Source organism: Trichosurus vulpecula, chromosome 7 (assembly GCF_011100635.1).
Source record: "Trichosurus vulpecula isolate mTriVul1 chromosome 7, mTriVul1.pri, whole genome shotgun sequence".
Lineage (NCBI taxonomy): Eukaryota > Metazoa > Chordata > Mammalia > Diprotodontia > Phalangeridae > Trichosurus > Trichosurus vulpecula.
Genome location: NC_050579.1, coordinates 273,146,991 through 273,164,109, shown reverse-complemented (window position 1 = coordinate 273,164,109; position 17,119 = coordinate 273,146,991). Strand labels below are relative to the sequence as shown.

The 17,119-nt window shown below is 46.6% G+C and overlaps 1 protein-coding gene across 1 annotated transcript in view; it reads right to left on the bottom strand.

Annotated features, from left to right (window-relative positions):
* Window positions 1-17,119, bottom strand: part of SCUBE3 (signal peptide, CUB domain and EGF like domain containing 3) — a 46,357-nt gene that overhangs the window by 14,974 nt on the left and 14,264 nt on the right. The window contains exons 2-7 of the mRNA XM_036767933.1: window positions 7,959-8,081; window positions 7,586-7,711; window positions 4,582-4,716; window positions 2,857-2,982; window positions 2,515-2,631; window positions 198-245 (exon numbers count right to left, since the gene is read on the bottom strand). Coding sequence (XP_036623828.1) covers window positions 198-245; window positions 2,515-2,631; window positions 2,857-2,982; window positions 4,582-4,716; window positions 7,586-7,711; window positions 7,959-8,081 — 675 coding nt within the window. The remainder of the gene's footprint in view (window positions 1-197; window positions 246-2,514; window positions 2,632-2,856; window positions 2,983-4,581; window positions 4,717-7,585; window positions 7,712-7,958; window positions 8,082-17,119) is intronic.

Here is a 17,119-nt window from a genome sequence, read left to right as displayed (position 1 = left end):
CTGTCCCCTCAGTAGGGCTGATGCCCAGGTTGCCAGGGTGAGCCTGGTTGGTAGGCTGGGGCCCAGCCAGACCTAAGTGGGGGCAGGCCTGGAGGGGCATGCAGTTAGTGGGAGCCCCCAGCCAGTTAGCCCCTCCCTGAGCAAGCGAGCGAGCAAGTGAGGGAGTGTGGGAGCGTGGAGACAGCAGATATATTTACCATTAGAAACGGCCTGGGGGGGGATGTGCTGCTCTAGCCGCCTCTCCCCTGTTTGACATTGTGAGAAAGCTGTTTAGATGATGGGCAGGAGACACCTAGCTCCTGCCCTGTGGACTGGAGCCAGCAGAACCCCAAATAACAAACCCTGGGATTCTTACAGCCACTTTATTTCCAGAGCCTCTTCCTTTCTGGGATCTTATTTTCCTAACTACACCATACAGAGGCTAGGTTCACCCTCTCTATGTTATAGTTGGGAAATTCAGGGTCCAGAGAGTTAGGCCATTTATCTAAGGTCACACATCACGTTGATGGTAAAGATATGGACTAAACTGCCATTTTCCAAATCCTAGTTGAATGCACTTTACTTGTCTCTGAGACTAATTGTCTCAGCCTTCCTAAATAGACTAAGAGCCCTATCATCCCCAAACATTCTTCAGAAGGCTCCTTCCACTAATAAACTTGGAATGGGGAGAATGTGGAGAGCAGGAGAAAGACAGAAAATTAACTCTCTATGGGGAGGGGAGAGGTGTTGGAAAAGGGACCGACTACTGTGCAGGGAACAGCTTCATTCTCTTTTGGTCATGAGATAGGACAGCAGAAAAGGGTACGGGACTTAGAATGGAGCCTAAGCTAAACAGGCATCAACTGTGAAGCATCTTTGTTTAAAAAAAAGCAAGCAGGACTCTGGGGTATCTGAATAAAAAGAATCGAGTCGATTTCTCTACGAGCCTGAAGCCTGGCCCAGACTCTGACCAAGGATCTGTTCTGAGCTTCATGATTTAGGAGGACTATGGGGACATGTGGGACAGGGGCAGAGAGCCCCAGAGAGTACTGGAAGGTGGGGGAAGGGAGTAATCCAGCCTGAAAAAAGAGTACGAATAACAAAAAAAGTCTTAATTAATGAGGACGAATACATAGAGAGAAAATGTAGTGGCAGGGATTTAAAGTTTAAATGAGGAAGAATCATGAGGGATGTTAGTCCTTTGAACAGGTGACTAAGGGAAGTTATAAAAAAAATCATGGAGATCTTTGACTACAAAAGGACCTTGTTTCTTGGGGTCTGTGAAAGGGGCTGTACTGCCTAGGGTATACAGGCTGGAACTCTGGGGTGAGGAGACTGTTGATATAGAATGTTACAGGAGGACGCGCGGGGACCAGTCTAAGACATTCCACCTTCTCCTTTCTAGCTGTGTGATCTTGGACAAAAACACTTCAGTCTCTGGAGCTTTAGTTTCTTGGTATCTATAAGGGTAGTAACATTGATTGTGGGGAAAGTGCTTTGTAAATTTGGAGGTGCTAGAGAAACGGTAGCTGGTATTAGGATTCCTGCCATGTGATTACTCACGGTGGCTGTTCGGAAATACCCACCAATGAAAACAAGCTCTTCAGAAGGAGAGAAGTGAAAAAAAAAAGGTGGGGGGGCGATCCCTCACCACTCTGGAGTGACTGCCTTCCCCCTCTCCTCCCTCACCTCCCTGGGAAATTGGTTTGTCTTCCTGACACAGAATAGATTACATTAAATGTGTATCCATTAAATCTATTAAATTGAATCCATTGAATACTTAGTAACTGAATCGTATGGGACTGAATTAACTTGACCCTATGACTTGAGAGACTGTGTAGGGCTCAGGAACTAAGGAAATGGCGTCAAGATACAGATAAGCAAAGATTAAGGGAACAGAGACCTAGGACTGCTGAGGAAGGGAAGGGTCATAAGGGAATACCATTCTCAAGTCATGAAGGAAAAGAGGAGAGAGTGGATGCAACGGGGAGGTGCCAGAAAGAAAGTCAGCAGGAGGAAAGAAGGAAGTGACAGAAAGACAAGGAGAAAGGTCCCTAGAGCCAAAAGAATCCCAACCATTGGCCCACCTATTCCAGGCCCTGCTTCCTATAAGTGAGAAAGGTGCCTGACTGCCTCACCCCCTTCTCCCACCACCTTGGTGTGCAAAGAGGATTGTGCCAGGTCTCACTCAACTCCGCCAGTCACTGTCAGGGATTGGCTACACCCAAGGGTCTTCTCTGGTTTGAGCCCCCAGTCAAGGTCAAGTGGCTTCTTTTCTCTAGTCCTCCCCCTCCAGCCAAGATGGCAGGCTGTACCCCTCTCCATCCCCTTTCATCTCAGAGCAGCTGAGGTTTCTGATGTCTGTCACGCCAGGGCTGCTGGGCTAGGATACCCTCCCCCTACTCAAACTGCATCTGTGCCCAGGGTTGCCCATTTGGTGCTACTGTAATTACTTGGGATCCCTACCTCTACCCCTTCCCCAGAGCACAATTGCCACTCTGTTCCCATGCTTCTTTCTCCCAGAGCTTTACCCACCAATGCATGTCTTTCCATCAGTGTGTAGCACAAACTTGACGTGGCAGCCACACTTGGGCCCCTGTTCTGTGTCATCGCATGTGTGCTGGCAGCCACCATTGCCGTAGTTACACGTCACTGTGAGACGGGGAGAGGACAACAGTGAGGTGCTGAGTGGTTAAGTTTTCCTTAGGTCTTACCCCTAAGTTAAGAACACCGACCCAGCTTGGTTAGTGGTTCATTTTCAGAGTCCCCTCCCCTCCCCTCTCCTCCCCTTCCCCATATTCCACTATTCTCTGTCCTCTGAGCCCCTCTCTCCATCCCCTCCAGTTTTCTCTTCCTTCCTTTAGCACACCAACTTACATTTGCAGTCTCGCTGGTTCTTGGTAAGCTCAAACCCTGGGCGGCATTCACAGGCAATCCCTCCCTTGGGTGTCTCACGGCATATATGGGCACAGCCGTGGTTTTTGTTCATGCAGTTCATTCCTTCTAAAGGGGAAGAAGAATATACTAGCTGGGCACAGGGAATCAGGGAACTGCTTGGAGAACAGGGCTTGGTTATCAGGAAGACTGAAATTAAGGGTCTAAGCCCTCCCCCAACTTGATCTTAGAGACAGGTGGCCAACCCTTGATCTGAGAGGCCTTTCCTTATTCCTAGCACACTCCCATGGACACCAAAGTGCCACTGCATGGCAGGCACCAGTTGGCACAATAAACCTGGATTAAGCATCTGTTCATTCAAATTATGTAGCATCACCTCTTTGTTCCTCTTCCCGAAATATCAGCCTTCTATTCAGTCAACCAGGAAATGCCTACTAAGCATTTACACATAGTAGGATACACAGTAGGCTTTGTCCCTACCTTCAAGGAATAATCTAGTTAGGGAGATAAAACGTACATATGAAAAGTTAGCCGACACCCTAAGGTCGAGTGTAAAATGTGCCCAATGAAGGGGATAGATAGTAAACACTGTCAGAGTTCAAAGGATGTGAAGTCACTAGGAGCTACGTAATACACAACCTTCTTCTATTCTTTGTTGCTTACAGGGGAGGTACCCACTGTTCAGTGTTGGTAGTTAAGGAATCTGTGATGGAGCAGGTTTCTCCCTCTGCCACTACCCCAAGCCAAAACATCCCATATCCTCTGCTCTGTATCTGACTTCCCAGCCTCCCTCCCAACCCACAGCATCGAAGGTCTTCAGATGCTTGGCTGAGCACAAGGCATAAGGGACTGAATACTGAACCCTGTGAGTGAGAGAGCAGCCAGGGAAAGGCATCTAGAGTCATACCCTATCTGGATGACGGGGCACCCCATTGATTCCCCAACCCCATTCTGCCACTGCCCACAATCCCACTTACCCCACACCTACCCCAGCTTTATATTTATTCGCAAACCTATGTCGACTACCATCTCATTCTCACCCTACCCTAACACTGACTTCAGTCCTATAACCACACTGAGCTTATACCTAACCCTACACAGCTAAGCAGGCAGGTGCCCCAATGAATAGAGCTCTGGGCCTGGCATCAGGAAGACCTGAGTTCAAATGCAGCCGCAGACACTTACTAGCTGTGTGACCCTGGGCACAAACTTGACCTGTCTGTTTGTCAAATCTCTGTTTGTCTCAGTTTTCACCTCTGTAAAAGGCGGGTAATGACAGCACCTACCTCCCAGGGTTGTTGTAAAGATCGAATGAAATAATAATCTGAAACCACTCAGCACAGTGCCTGGCACATAGCACGCACTACGTTGATGTTAGCTGTTATCTTTACAGCAGCCCTTAGCCCCACTCCACACCAGCTTCTAGTCCCACACTATCTGCCAGCCTGACATCACACTGGACAGACACTCATCTCAGCCCTTCCCCAACATCAATTCTACACCGACTCCTACGTAACCTACGGTGACCCTGTGGGCCTAAGGCCTCATGGAACCCTTGGACATAGTGAAGGGAACGTAGGAGAATGGAGTCATGTGACTGAGGTGCTGGAGAGTCTGCAAGTGATAGAAGGGTCTGCAGGTGATAGAAATAAGGGCTTGGGGAGGGCGGGGAAAGGAAATGGTCCCTCTCTGCCTCTGGGGACTGACCTTCTGGCCGCTGGATACAGGTGTGCTGGTTGTCACTGAGGAAGAAGCCATCTCGACAGAGGCACTCGTAACTGCCCATCATGTTGACACAGCTCTGCTGACAGCCACCATTGCCCTCAGCACACTCATCCACATCTGCGGATCAAAGGAAAAAAGGTTAAGGAAGCTTTGGGGACCAGCTCCCACCTGGGCAAGTGAGGTAGGCTAAGTAAGTAGCCCCATGAGGGTGGAAGGACATGCCAGCTCGACGGTCCCTCCCTGCTTCCTCTCCATCCCCAAGATGGGGACCCTGGGAAGAGAGAACCATAGGAGGAAGGTCTGGATGGAGCTTTGGTGAGCACCGTCTAGCCCCCTCACGTCACGGGGGAGAAGAATGACTCCTAGAGGACTTCAGTGTCCCGATGACAGACAAGATGGCAAGCAGCAGTCACAAGTCAAATCCAGCTCTTTTGATTCCAAATTGAGTGTCTTCCCTACTACACCATAATGTGTTGTCCTTAGTAACTGGAGCAAGTCTCCCCCTCCCCCAACCCCAATTCAGCACACACCACAGCCTACTCTGCTTTGCATGGAGATATAAACCAGAAGAAGGGCAAAGCTCAGAGTCAGGGAAGTGGGGAGAGGGAGTCTCCCCATGGGTCCCACATAGGTGGTGTGCAATACCCTTCTGCCCAGACCTAGAAGAGGAGTTAGTGAAATGGGGAATCTCAGGAGATGGAGAATGGGCTATGATACTGGTAAAGGAAAGCAAAAAAGAGACTAAAAAAAAAAAAAAGGAAATGAATTTAGTGACAGTCTTATGGCTGTGAAATCAAAGCAGAGGGAGGAGAAAGGCAGTCCAAGTCCCAGGCTCTCTGTGGGGCAGTGACCATTTCTCTGGACAAGCAGAGGCCCTGATACTCTCTCCTTCTCTCTTCCCCTTCCCACCATGCCCACTCCCCCTCCCGCCACCCCCAGCCTGGGCTTACTGCCACACTCCCCAGCCTCTCCTATTTTGGTTTAACAAAACAAAGTTTAGCAGTCTGGGAGGAAGGGTTGGAAGAAGATAGTGGACCGGCCAGGCCACACCCTGGGCTCTGGGGACTGAGAGAGGGCAGAGAGGTTCTCACCCCAAATTTACACCCCTCACACCTCTAAGTCAAGCTTCCTTGATGGCCATCAGCCATCCGGCTCCTGGGCTCTTTCAAATCTTTTCAGGCCCTAGAGTGCATCTTCCAAACCCTGCTTGCCAGTGCAGTTCCAAACAGCATCATGGGTCCCTCTTTGTTCAGCTGGACCCAAGGTTTTAAGGCAGTTCCTCTGAAGACCCCCAGATGCCTCCCCTTCCCCTCTGCTAGCCATCCCTGCCACAGGCACCGGCAGAGGAAACTGACTTAGTTCTCATTAGTTCTTAGGCTTGAGATAACCTACAGAGAAAGTTCAGGAGACTTTTTCCTCTTCCTCTGTTGCTGTCCTCATCTCTCTTTACACCTCTGTCCCCGTTCAGGTTTTCACATTCATCCATTTTTCCTTTTTTCTCTTTCTTTGGCTGCCCTTGTTTCAGCTCTAACCCCACCTTCATTCAAGGCTCTGCCCCATTTCTCAATAGGACAACTAAGCCTCCAGGGAGGTGAGAGGTATCGAGCCCCAGATGGCCAGCCCTTAAGGCAGCTTTCCTATCTGTGTGGCTTTCAGAGTGTCCCCCCACCCACCGGCTGCCCGAATCAGAATGCCAGGATGCTAACATCTTAGTAATGAAAGAGCAGACCAGGGTATGAGCCTTGGGTAGCCTGGGGTGGAGTTGGGAAGGTGAGGGCATAAAGGCACCAGATGAATATAGGGGACAGAGTGGAGCTTTGGCTTGTACCTTCTGAGTCCCAGAGTGAGGAGGCTTTTCTTAGCTAATGTTGTCAAGGGAATAGTCAATTGGGGAAGGTTGGAGGTTGAGTGAAGTAGCTTGGTCCAGTATGTTGTTATGCGGTCAGATCATCCCTTTTACCCCTCCCCTCATGGTCCTGTGGCTCCTAGTTTCCCCTCTCTCCTTGGCCCTGGGACTAGCAATAAATTAGGAGCAGCTAGTTGGTGTGTTGGCCCTGAAGTTTGAGAAGACTTGAATTCACATCCTGCCTCAGACACTAGCTGTGTGACTGAACAAATCACTTAGCCTTGGCGTCTCTAACTGTAAAATGGAGATAACAGCATTTACTTCAAATGATTGTTGTGGGGATCAGCTGAGATGATAGATGTAAACCATAAAGCCCTATAGAAACACTAGTTATTATTGGGAAGGACTCCTGGGGTCCATCCCCAACGCTTTAGCCTACTCCATTCCCTGGTTTTTATACCTGAGGAGCATCTGGGCAGAGACCACTTCCTTGTTCTGCCTCCCCATTCCCACAGTCATTTCCCTCTCAAATATCCTAGATCTACACAGACCAAGACCTGAAGTTCAGGGTCCTCAGGAGCTTCCTCACTGCTCAACTCCAAGCACCAAGGCTCCAGGAACAGCCCACTGCCAGGCCGTCCAGTCCTCTTACTCTCTTCTCTATCAGACCTACTTACCTCATATACAGGCAGGCAAGCAGAGAAGATTGGGGCAGCAACAGAAATGAGGAGAGGGAAGAACCTATCTGTGTGTGTGTGTCTGTGTTCTGTGTGTTATTTTGTGTAGACTTTCTTGAAGATGGTTCTCCCGCTCATTGTGTTCTTTGGCACAGATTGAAAGTGGCGTGTGGTTCTCTACTCCTATGTCTAACCCAAGGTGCCTAAATTTAGGGTATTTTCCATCAGTACCCCTCGAATATTTTCTATCCATGTGCAGGATGGATTCATCTTTAGGGGCTGTTTCATGTTAGAAAATAACCCCTTCTCACTTGTCTCAGAAGTCGGGCACCCCAGGCTCTTAGGTAGAGATATTAGTCATGGCAAGTAGCCCTGCAGAGAGGAGAATTTTTACTGCCCCCCTCCCCCAACTGAGAAGTACTTGTGATCTCCCTCCCTCCTCCCCTCCAGTCTCCTTACTCACCCAGACAGTTATGTCCGTCGTGCGCCAGGTGGAAGCCATCATAGCAGGTGCATCGGTAGTTACCAGGGATGTTAACACACTCATGAACACAACCAGCGTTGTCATCCCGCTCACACTCATCCACATCTGAGGGAGGAGAAAGGCTAAGACAATGCTCGGGCCCCAACCATCCCACCAATTCCACCACCAAACACCCACATCTCCCTGGTTTCCTTCTCTCCTTGCATAAGATCTGGAGTCTGAGGATAGAAGTTCTCAAGACTAGAGGATGGAAGGTCTTTCCTCTCCAAGTTGAGGACTGTGCAAGATTTCCCATCATCCCATTGGCCGATTCTCTGCTCTTTCCCCAGGTGATTCCTCTCCCCAGCCTCACCTTTGCAGTGTTTCCCATCTCCACTATAGCCAGACTTGCAGATGCACTTATAGGATCGGGGAGTGTTCTGGCAAATGGCATCAATGTGGCAGTTGTCGGTGCCTTCCACACATTCATCCACATCTGTTAGGGAAGAGGAGATGAAGGTCAAGTGGGATCTCTGCCATTATCCCCCAAGGGAGTTTCATCACTGCAGACTCCTCTGGGGTGGGTTCCTCTCTTCTTCAGAACATAGGCAGCGGATGCTTCAGAGGCCATTCACTCACTTCTATGTACTTATTTCCCACCTAGGGCCAGACTTGATCCAGAGAATAGAGTGATTTCTGGGGCTCAGAAAGTTCTCTTTACCCAAAAGTACCTCTTTCACCTATTCCCAGATCCTAGACTTTCACAGTTAGATATCTGTTTCTTTGCCTCAAGTCTTGATCCTTGGTTAAACCCCTAGTGTGGAAAACACGGAGCTATCAACATCTTAGTATGAATGAATTTACTGTATCCTTTCTTGAGAGAAGGTTTTAACAGGAAGAATGAAGGAGAAAGCAAGAAATCTGAAAACGGAATGAGTGTCATTGATAGAGTACTGGAATGCTCTTAGGCTGATAGGAGCTAACAGTCCTTCCCAATTCCAGCTCCTCACAGTTGCCCTACACCCCAGGCTACAGGCAGCTCATGTTCCTCTAGGATCAACAGCTCTTCCAAGCTCCCCAGCCCCGGCTTAGCCCATCATTACCCTAATGCTAAGATTGTTGGAGATGCACAAGACCCTGAAGGAAGAACTTCAATGATCTAGATGAGGCAAAGGGTCTGGGAAGAGCTTCCCTGCTGGGACTGAGGCCCTGTACCACCGGCATTAGGAGCCCTTCCCAGAAAGATCCCCCAACCTGCAAAATAATTTAAGGACTGGATTAAATGGCTTTCTTAGATGTTGCTGGGCATAACCAACCTCAAAGGTAATCAATGTAAAATAAGTCATCCATGTCAGTGATCTGAGATTTCATGCATTTGGGATCTCCAAAGGCAAAACCAGATCTGTATCCGGATATAGCTACAGTTATATCTTTCTGTCTACAGCTCTTCATCTTAGTGAGGTACATATGGTCCAGAGAGGACAAGAGACTTAACGCTGCCGGTAAGCCTCAGAGGCAGGATTTCAACCTAGGTCTTCCTGATCTTGGTTCCTACATTCTATCCTTTATAGCATCTTACCTTCTTGAATAAAACAAAAACTAGGAAATTATAATTTACTAAGAAAACTTATTTAAGAAAGAGGATCTTGTGGGTAAGTACAAAGAGAAGGGAGGTATCCATTACAGGGTCCAGAAAAGGCACTATTTTTACTTTATACTTTTAAAGTTTACTTTGATTTTACTTTAAATAAAATGAGATATTTCTAAAGCACTTAGCACAGCACTGGTATGTAGTAGGTGCTTAATAAATGCTCATTCCTTCCTTCCCATTACTTTACCTCTTTATAGAAGGAATCAGTTTATAGCTTCATAGCACAGTCCAGAGAAAGGAAAAAAACCCATAATGGAGGGGATATTCCAATCTCTTCAGAGGTTTCTAAAGCTCTCAGGTAAGTAACCCCTGAAAGAGCAGCACCAGTGAGACCGTGTGTCTGAAACAGCCCAACCATCCTCTTCTTCATTTCTGCAAGAGCCCAATCAGGAGAGGGGACTTGGGGACTGGAGATCATGGGGCCCCAGTGCAGGAAAAGGAAATGAAGGTGGCATGGGGAGGGCTTTTCCTTCACTTCCTCTTCCTCCACTAATTTCATCCCAATTTAGCCCCTTACCTGGCTCAATGAATGGCTCCAGGAGCTGAGATCTGCCTTTCTATCTACTTCATTCCCCCACTCCTATCTCAGCACCACAGTGATGGCAGTCAGTCTTCAGTCTCCGTGAACATTTATTAACCTTGCTATTTCAGCTTGGGGAGCCTCTATCCCAACTCAGAATGGGAGAAAAACTGATGAGCGTGGGAAACGAGACCAAGAGGGACCAGTGCGGTGCTTTGTAAACACGGCAGACATTTAATACGTTTGTTAAATTCTTTTTTCAGTTTTCCCCATTATTTGCCTTAAATAATTAATTGAATACTTATATAGAGATGTTTGTTAAATTGAATTGATGACTCCACATAGCAGAAGCAGAGAGAGTGGAAAACTCTCTTGTACATTCTTTTGTTCTTAGAATGGGCTTATGTTCCACTAGGACCAGTGGTCAGGACTGTGTCACAGGGGATGATATAGAAAAGAGAACTGGGGTTGGAGTCATTAGACCTGGGTTTTAATCCTGCTTCTGCCTTTTACTGGCTTTGTGACTCTGGGCAAATTGCTTCACTTTTTTGAGCCTCAGTTTCTTCATCTGTAATGTGGGGATAGGGCAGCGAGGTGGTGCAGTGGCTATAGAGGGCCAGGCCTAGAGTCGGGAAGACTCTTCTTCCTGAGTCTAAATCTGACCTCAGACACTTACTAGCTGTGTGACTCTGGGCCAGTCATTTCACCCTGTTCTCCTCAGTTTCCTCAAACCACTCTAGTATTTTTGCCAAGAAAACCCCAGAGTCAGACATGACTGAAATGACTCAGCAACAACAAAGGTGGAGATAAAGCCCACATCTCACACCTCATAGGGCTGTTGTGAGGATCAATAGATGTATGGCTGTACTGGTATAACTGTGGAAACCTTATAGGACCACATAAATGTCAGCCATTATTAATGTGAGTTTTCCCCCTCCCCCTCCTTGTATCCCAAATCTGTAGCTTCTTATTACTCGTTAAATCAAATCCAATCCCCTCAGTCTAGCCTTCAGTTATTCCTTACCTCCCACCCTCAAAATTTCATGGACCCCTTTTCTAATGAGTTCCCTTCATGGATTCTGCTTTCTACCAGAATAGACTTAAAGCTGGAAGAGACCTTGGAAACCTTTGAATTGAACTCCTTTATTTTAGCAATGAAGAAACTGGAACTCAGCAAGGATGAGTGCAATGGTGGCATTCAAATGAATTAACAAGCAGTTCTACACGGAATCGAGCCAAGGTGCGGCTCCGCTAACAACCACTTCAGCAATTAGGTTGGTTCTACCGAAATGGCACGAACCAGCTGAGTCCCACCACTGGATGAGTGACTTGCTCAGGGAGACAGGGCTAGTAAGTGTTTGAGTCAGGATCTGAACTTGGGTTCTCCTCACTCCAGGTCTGTCCAGTGAATTTCTTGTGTCCTCCCCTTCACCCACCCCCTGCCCCTGGAATACCACTTATTTTTTTAGAGCCTTTACATTATTCCCCATCCTGAAATGTCTCTTGTCTCTTTTCTGCCCATCTTCTCATTCCTGCTCTTTCTTCAGTTTGGCTGAAAACTATGCCTACTCAGAAGCAGCGAGTGGCAGGCACAGTGGATAGAAAGCTGGGCCTGGAGTCAAGAAAGATGAGTTCGAATCTGGCCTCAGACAATTACTAGCTGTGTAACCCGTGGCAAGTCACTTAACCTCTGTTTGCCTCAGTTTCCTCAACTGTCAAATAGGGATGGATAATAATAGCATCTACCTTGCAGGGTTCTCGTGAGAATCCAATGAAAGGATATTTACAAAAAGTGCTTAGCGTGGTGCCTGGCACATAGTAGGTGCTTCCAAAACTCATTTCTTTTAAGTTTTCCCAGATTGACCCCATCTGTGCTGGGGCTGTCATTACTCCTTTTCTCTGTCGCTTCAGCATTTATAGGTTCAATTGGCAGTATTTTCATTTGTACTTATTGAAATTTTGCTTTGTAAATGTTAAGTCATCTCATGGTGTCCTGGTTTCCCCCTCCCCACCCATATCATCCTTCAGTGCTCCTTAGCAAAACTAGAAACATGGCAAAGTTCATCTTTGGCTCTTGAAGAAAACTTGTCCCAGCCCTCAAACACTCCAGGCCCCACAATGCCTATCTCAGATTCTTATGTGTCCTCCTCTAAATCTTTCCTATCCTCTAATAAAGTGCCACGTTGGACCTTGGATATGTTCTTTGTTTTCCCACCTTTCTATTGGGCAGCTAGGTGGCACAGTGGATAAAGCACTGGACTTAGAATCAGGAAGATTCATCTTCACGAATTTAAATCTGACCTCACACACTAACTAGCTGTGTGACCCTGGGCAAGTCGCTTAACTCTGTTTGCCTCAGTTTCCTCATCTGTAAAATGAGCTGGAGAAGGAAATGGCAAACCACTCCTGTATCTTTGCCAAGAAAAGCCCAAATGGAGCCACAGAGAGTCAGACACGAGTGAACAGCCACAACAACAAATGCATTTATCACGTAATATTGGGCATTCTAATTAAATAGCCTTGGGTCTTATCTCCTTACCAGAATGTGAGTTCCATGGGGCTGAGGGCCGTGTCTCATCTAAATTCTATATCTCTCCCAGCAACAAGAACTACTCTTTAAACACCACAAGCACTCCAATATTGATTGAACTGAATTTGATATATGGTGAATGGATTGTGGCAATTTCCTACTTTACTTGGAATTCTGGGTTGCCTTGTCCCAGCACCACCTTTGAGAGGGAAACGTCCTACCTAGAACACAGTAAGTGCCTCTGGTTTTTTTTGTTTAACCCTCATAGTGGAAATTCCAAATGAGATAAAAGAGGAGCGTCCGGCAGTGCTGCAGCACCACTGGGAAGACAGTTTTGAGCTGGGTTGTCTTTTAGTGGCCCTCAGATCACACCGTACAAGCAGCCGCCTTTTCAGCCTGTTTACAAGGCAACCCCCAACGCCAGTCTTCCTGACATAGGGCTCTGCACACGTGGGTGCTGAACACACACTGACTAATAGACTAGTTTCCCTTTTTCTGATTCAGAGGCAGCCCCCGCTATAACCCTGAAGATCTCATTTCTATCCAAGTTTGGGGGAAAGGACAGTAAAAAAGACAGCAGGCTGCACTTCTTGTTCTGAAAAACATGGCTGAGCCTCCGAGTTCTCAAAGGAAACTTAGATATTAGCTCATCTAACCTCCTTGCTTTACAAAGAGGTAAACTGAGGTTCAGAGATGAAATACTTGCCCAAGGTCACACAGTTAGCACCCCAGGTTCAACTACCCCCTTTTCTCTTCTATACCTTCTTCCTGCCTTGCTTTTTCCTAGCTTGACCTTCATGCTATTAAGAATGTGCAATATATTTAACATCATTCAAAGTCTTTCAGCAGCTCCCCAGGGGCTACTGAATAAACTCTAGACTCTTTTTGCCTCATATATAAAACCCTTCATGATCTGGACTCAATCGCCCTTCATGCCCTATGCTCCAGCTGAACTGGACCACTTAACAGTCTCTGAACACATTTGGTACTTCCATTTCTTTGTGCTTTTTTTCCCAATGTTCTGTGTGCCTGGAATGCCTCCCCCCACCCCCTCCTTCTATCTTTTCCATTTGAAATCAGATCATAGATTCACAGAACATTAGAGCTAGAAAGAGACCTTAGAAATCAAGGATCTTCGTTTTACAGCTGAAGAAACTGAGGCTTAAGAGTTGGAGTTACTCAGGGGTCACAGAGGCAACAAGAGGGAGAATCAGGATTCAAACCCGGGCCTTCAGGCTCCATATTCAGCGCTTTCCCTTCTAAATCATACTACCTACCCACCTTTCAAGGCACCGTCAAAATGTTTCTCCCTCCATGGAACTGTCCCCTATCCCCATAGCCAGAGGTATACTTTGTGCCTCTCATGAATTTTCACTCTTCTTTGTATTATATTTATTTGTACACATTGCCTTATGTCTCTGCTCCTTACCCCAACCCCATCTGCACTAGACCATGAGCTTCTTGAATGTAAGAACTGCATCTTATTCGGGGGATTAATCTTTGTATTACCATCTGTTCCCATCACCGGTGCTTGCACTGCACTAGGTACTCAGTCAATGTCTACCCCTGTACCCACTTGCTTCAGAGCACTACACTTTTAGTTGAGGGACCACTGATCTCAGATCTTACAGGCAAAGAATGGTATTCCCACCCTCTTGTCCAGACTCTCCTTGTTTGGGCAGTCAGGACCAAATTTCCCCCTCTGGAAATCCCCTCTACATCCCCCTCTTCAGTAACCATCTGCCTCATCCTGAGTACTAAAGCATTCTGGATAATTCCCAAGCTGTACTTGGTCCAGAAAGAGTAAGCAAGAGAAAAGGGAGGGAAGACCAAGTCAAGCTCATTGGCTTGGGTGGGTGTTTGTGGGGGATAGTGGGGAAGGAAAGGCACCCTGATCTGTCTCCAAAGGGCTCTAGGAGTCACCAGGCAAGCTGGAAGCGACAACTTCAGAGTTTGTGGTTTTTCCAATCTGATTTCCACCCCTCAGCTCAGGCTCCAGAATGTAAATAAATCATTTGCCTAAGTAAGGGAAAGAACTCCTGGGGGTGGCATTTTGTGAGCTCCTTCTTGAAAAATATACTTGACATTCAGTCAGCCGGGCTGTCTAGGAAGAAACCCTGCCTTTTGTTATAGCTGAAGCTGAAAGTCAGCAGGCCCAGAGATCTCCTAAACACTCCATCAAGTGGGTGTCCCTATCCTCCAATCAACCAATCAGCCAACATTTATTAATCATCTATTCTGTGCCAGATATCGGGCTAGGTGTTGGAACTATGAAGACAAAAGTCAAACAATCCGTGCCTTCAAAGAGTTTATATTCTATCAAGGGAAATCTCTCTCTCACACACACACACACACACACACACACACAACATATAAGAAATAAACACGAGGTAATTTATTGTGGGGAGGAGGCACTTGTAGCCGGGAAGTTCAGGAAGGGCCCTATACAATAAGAGATGGTGCTTGGACTGACCTTTGAGGGAAGTTCGAATTTCTGAGAAGTGAGGATGAGTAGGGGCTGTGTATTCAAGGCATGGGAATGGGATATTTTCTGTTTAGGAACAGCAAGACCACCAGGTAGGCTGGAACTTAGTGTGTATGAAAGGTAATGTATGATAAATTTGAAAAAGTGGGCTAGATACAGGTTGTCAAGGTTTTATTTGCTAAACAGAGGATTTGTATTTTATTTTAAGAGGAGTTCTTAACCCATGATCTTTCTCTTCCTTCCTTCCTTCTTTTTTTCTAACTGTATTTCAGTATGATTGATTTCTTTGTCAGTATACTGATTTCCGTATAATTAATTTCTTTTGTAATCCTGTGTATTTGATTTTATGCATTTAAAAATATTCTCAGAAGGAGTTCATAAGCTTCATCAGGGTTCCTTCCCCTTCTAGAGGCAATGGAATGTCCTGATCTCCCCTCCTGGAAGTCTTGTATCTCAACCATTCATTCTAAGGTATTGGGTAGTCCAGGAGGAACCTTACCCTATGCCCAGCTTTCTTTATCACTTTGAGTATCCATGAATTTGGGGTTTTCATAACAAGCCCAAGGGGGAACATATTTAAACTTGCCAGCCCTTCTCAGCAGTCTTATTCTACATCTGATGACTACTTGTCTTTTCCAATCATCTCCTTACTTCTGACTCACTGTCTCCCCTTTAAAGGCAGCCCCTAGCCTGACAGGAAAGAGCAGAACTGTCTCTAGGCAAAAATGATGAAAGTCTCATAGCCTGTGGAAGGCATTTGGTGTTCTCATGCTGCTATCCCACCCAGGCCTGTTCTTGAGCAATAGACCTTGGTCTGGATGTTTCCCTTTCCTCAGTCAAAACTAAATCACCCCATGCCCTAACCCTTCAGAGTCCTGTTCCCTATTTCTTTACATGAAAATTGAGGGAGGAGCCTCTTAAACTAATCTGACTGGCTAACTATCCACCCCATCCTTAACGCATAGGTATCTTCACGGAGGTCTTCTCGAAATAATACCCCCTTAGATTTCAGATGGGGAAGCTAGGTGGCACAGTACATAGAGTGCCAGGCCTGGAGTCAGGAACACTCATCTTCCTGAGTTCAAATTTGGCCTCCAACACCTGTTAGCTGTGTGACCCTGGGCAAGTCACTTACCCTGTTTGCCTCAGTTTCCCCACCTCTAAAATGAACTGGAGAAGGAAATGGCAAACTAATATGTTTGCCAAGCTGAACAACAACAGAGTTCCAATCCAACTGACCTTTCTGTTCCTCACACGTGACATCATCCTCTATGAATGCTCCCTCTTCACCTTCACCTCTTAGAAAGTCTAGTTTCCTTCAAAGCTCCAGTACCACCTCCCTCATGAGGCATTTCCTGATTCCTCAGCTGGAAGTAGTGCTTCCTTCACCCCTCCCAAAATGTGTATATATTTTTATATACTTGTATATATACTGCATATATTTTATATGTACTGTGTATCTATATTTGTATATACTTTGTCTACATTTGTGTGTATTTATATGTATACATGTTGTCTCCCTGATAGATTAGAAATTCCTCAAAGTCAAGGACTGTTTTATTTTTGTCCCTGGACCACAAGCCCATAGCACATAGTAGGTACCTGTTGCTTGGTGACTGACTGTGGTGGCTGGGTTTAAGTTGAGCCTTGAAAGATGGATCAGATTTGGAAAGGCTGAGAGGAGGTAGCAAGACTTTCCAGGAAACAGGAAATAAAGAAGTTAGTGACAATAAAAGCTAAGGAGTTTGGAGGGAATGCTAATTGCCAGGCGCTGTGGCCAGGGACTAGAGGCCCAATGGTTCCCATTAGACCCTTGGCCTTATACTCAGTCTCCTTACCACTCTGACCTAGCGCTGTATGGGTCCTGTGATGCATCCCCAGCAAGGTTTCAGTTCCTCTCTGGGACCCAAAACTTGGCAATTGGAAACTGCCAAACCATTCTAGGAAAGCTCTAGAATGAACAGAGAAGAAACTGCTATATTCAGGGAGCTTCTGTTCTAGCACCAGGTCTTTCCATCTACAAAGAAATCATGGAATGGGTGGCTTTTCTGAATCCGTAGCACTCTGCAAGGCCTCCAGCTCACAGGAATCTCGAGCGTTCATCTCACCTACCCTCCTACCTCCACGCAAAATGACCCCTAACCTAGGACAGCTCGGTCACTGTCTTTCCCTTTCAAAGTCTTCAGATACTTGCTAAGAATGTTCCAAGGTATCATGCTTCTTCCTGTTAATCAGTCACTTAGTTGTGTCCACCTCTTCATGGCCTCGTGAACCATAGCACCCCAGGCCCTTCTATTGTCCCCTATCTCTCAAAGTCTGTCCACGTTCTCGTTCCTTTTTTCCATGAC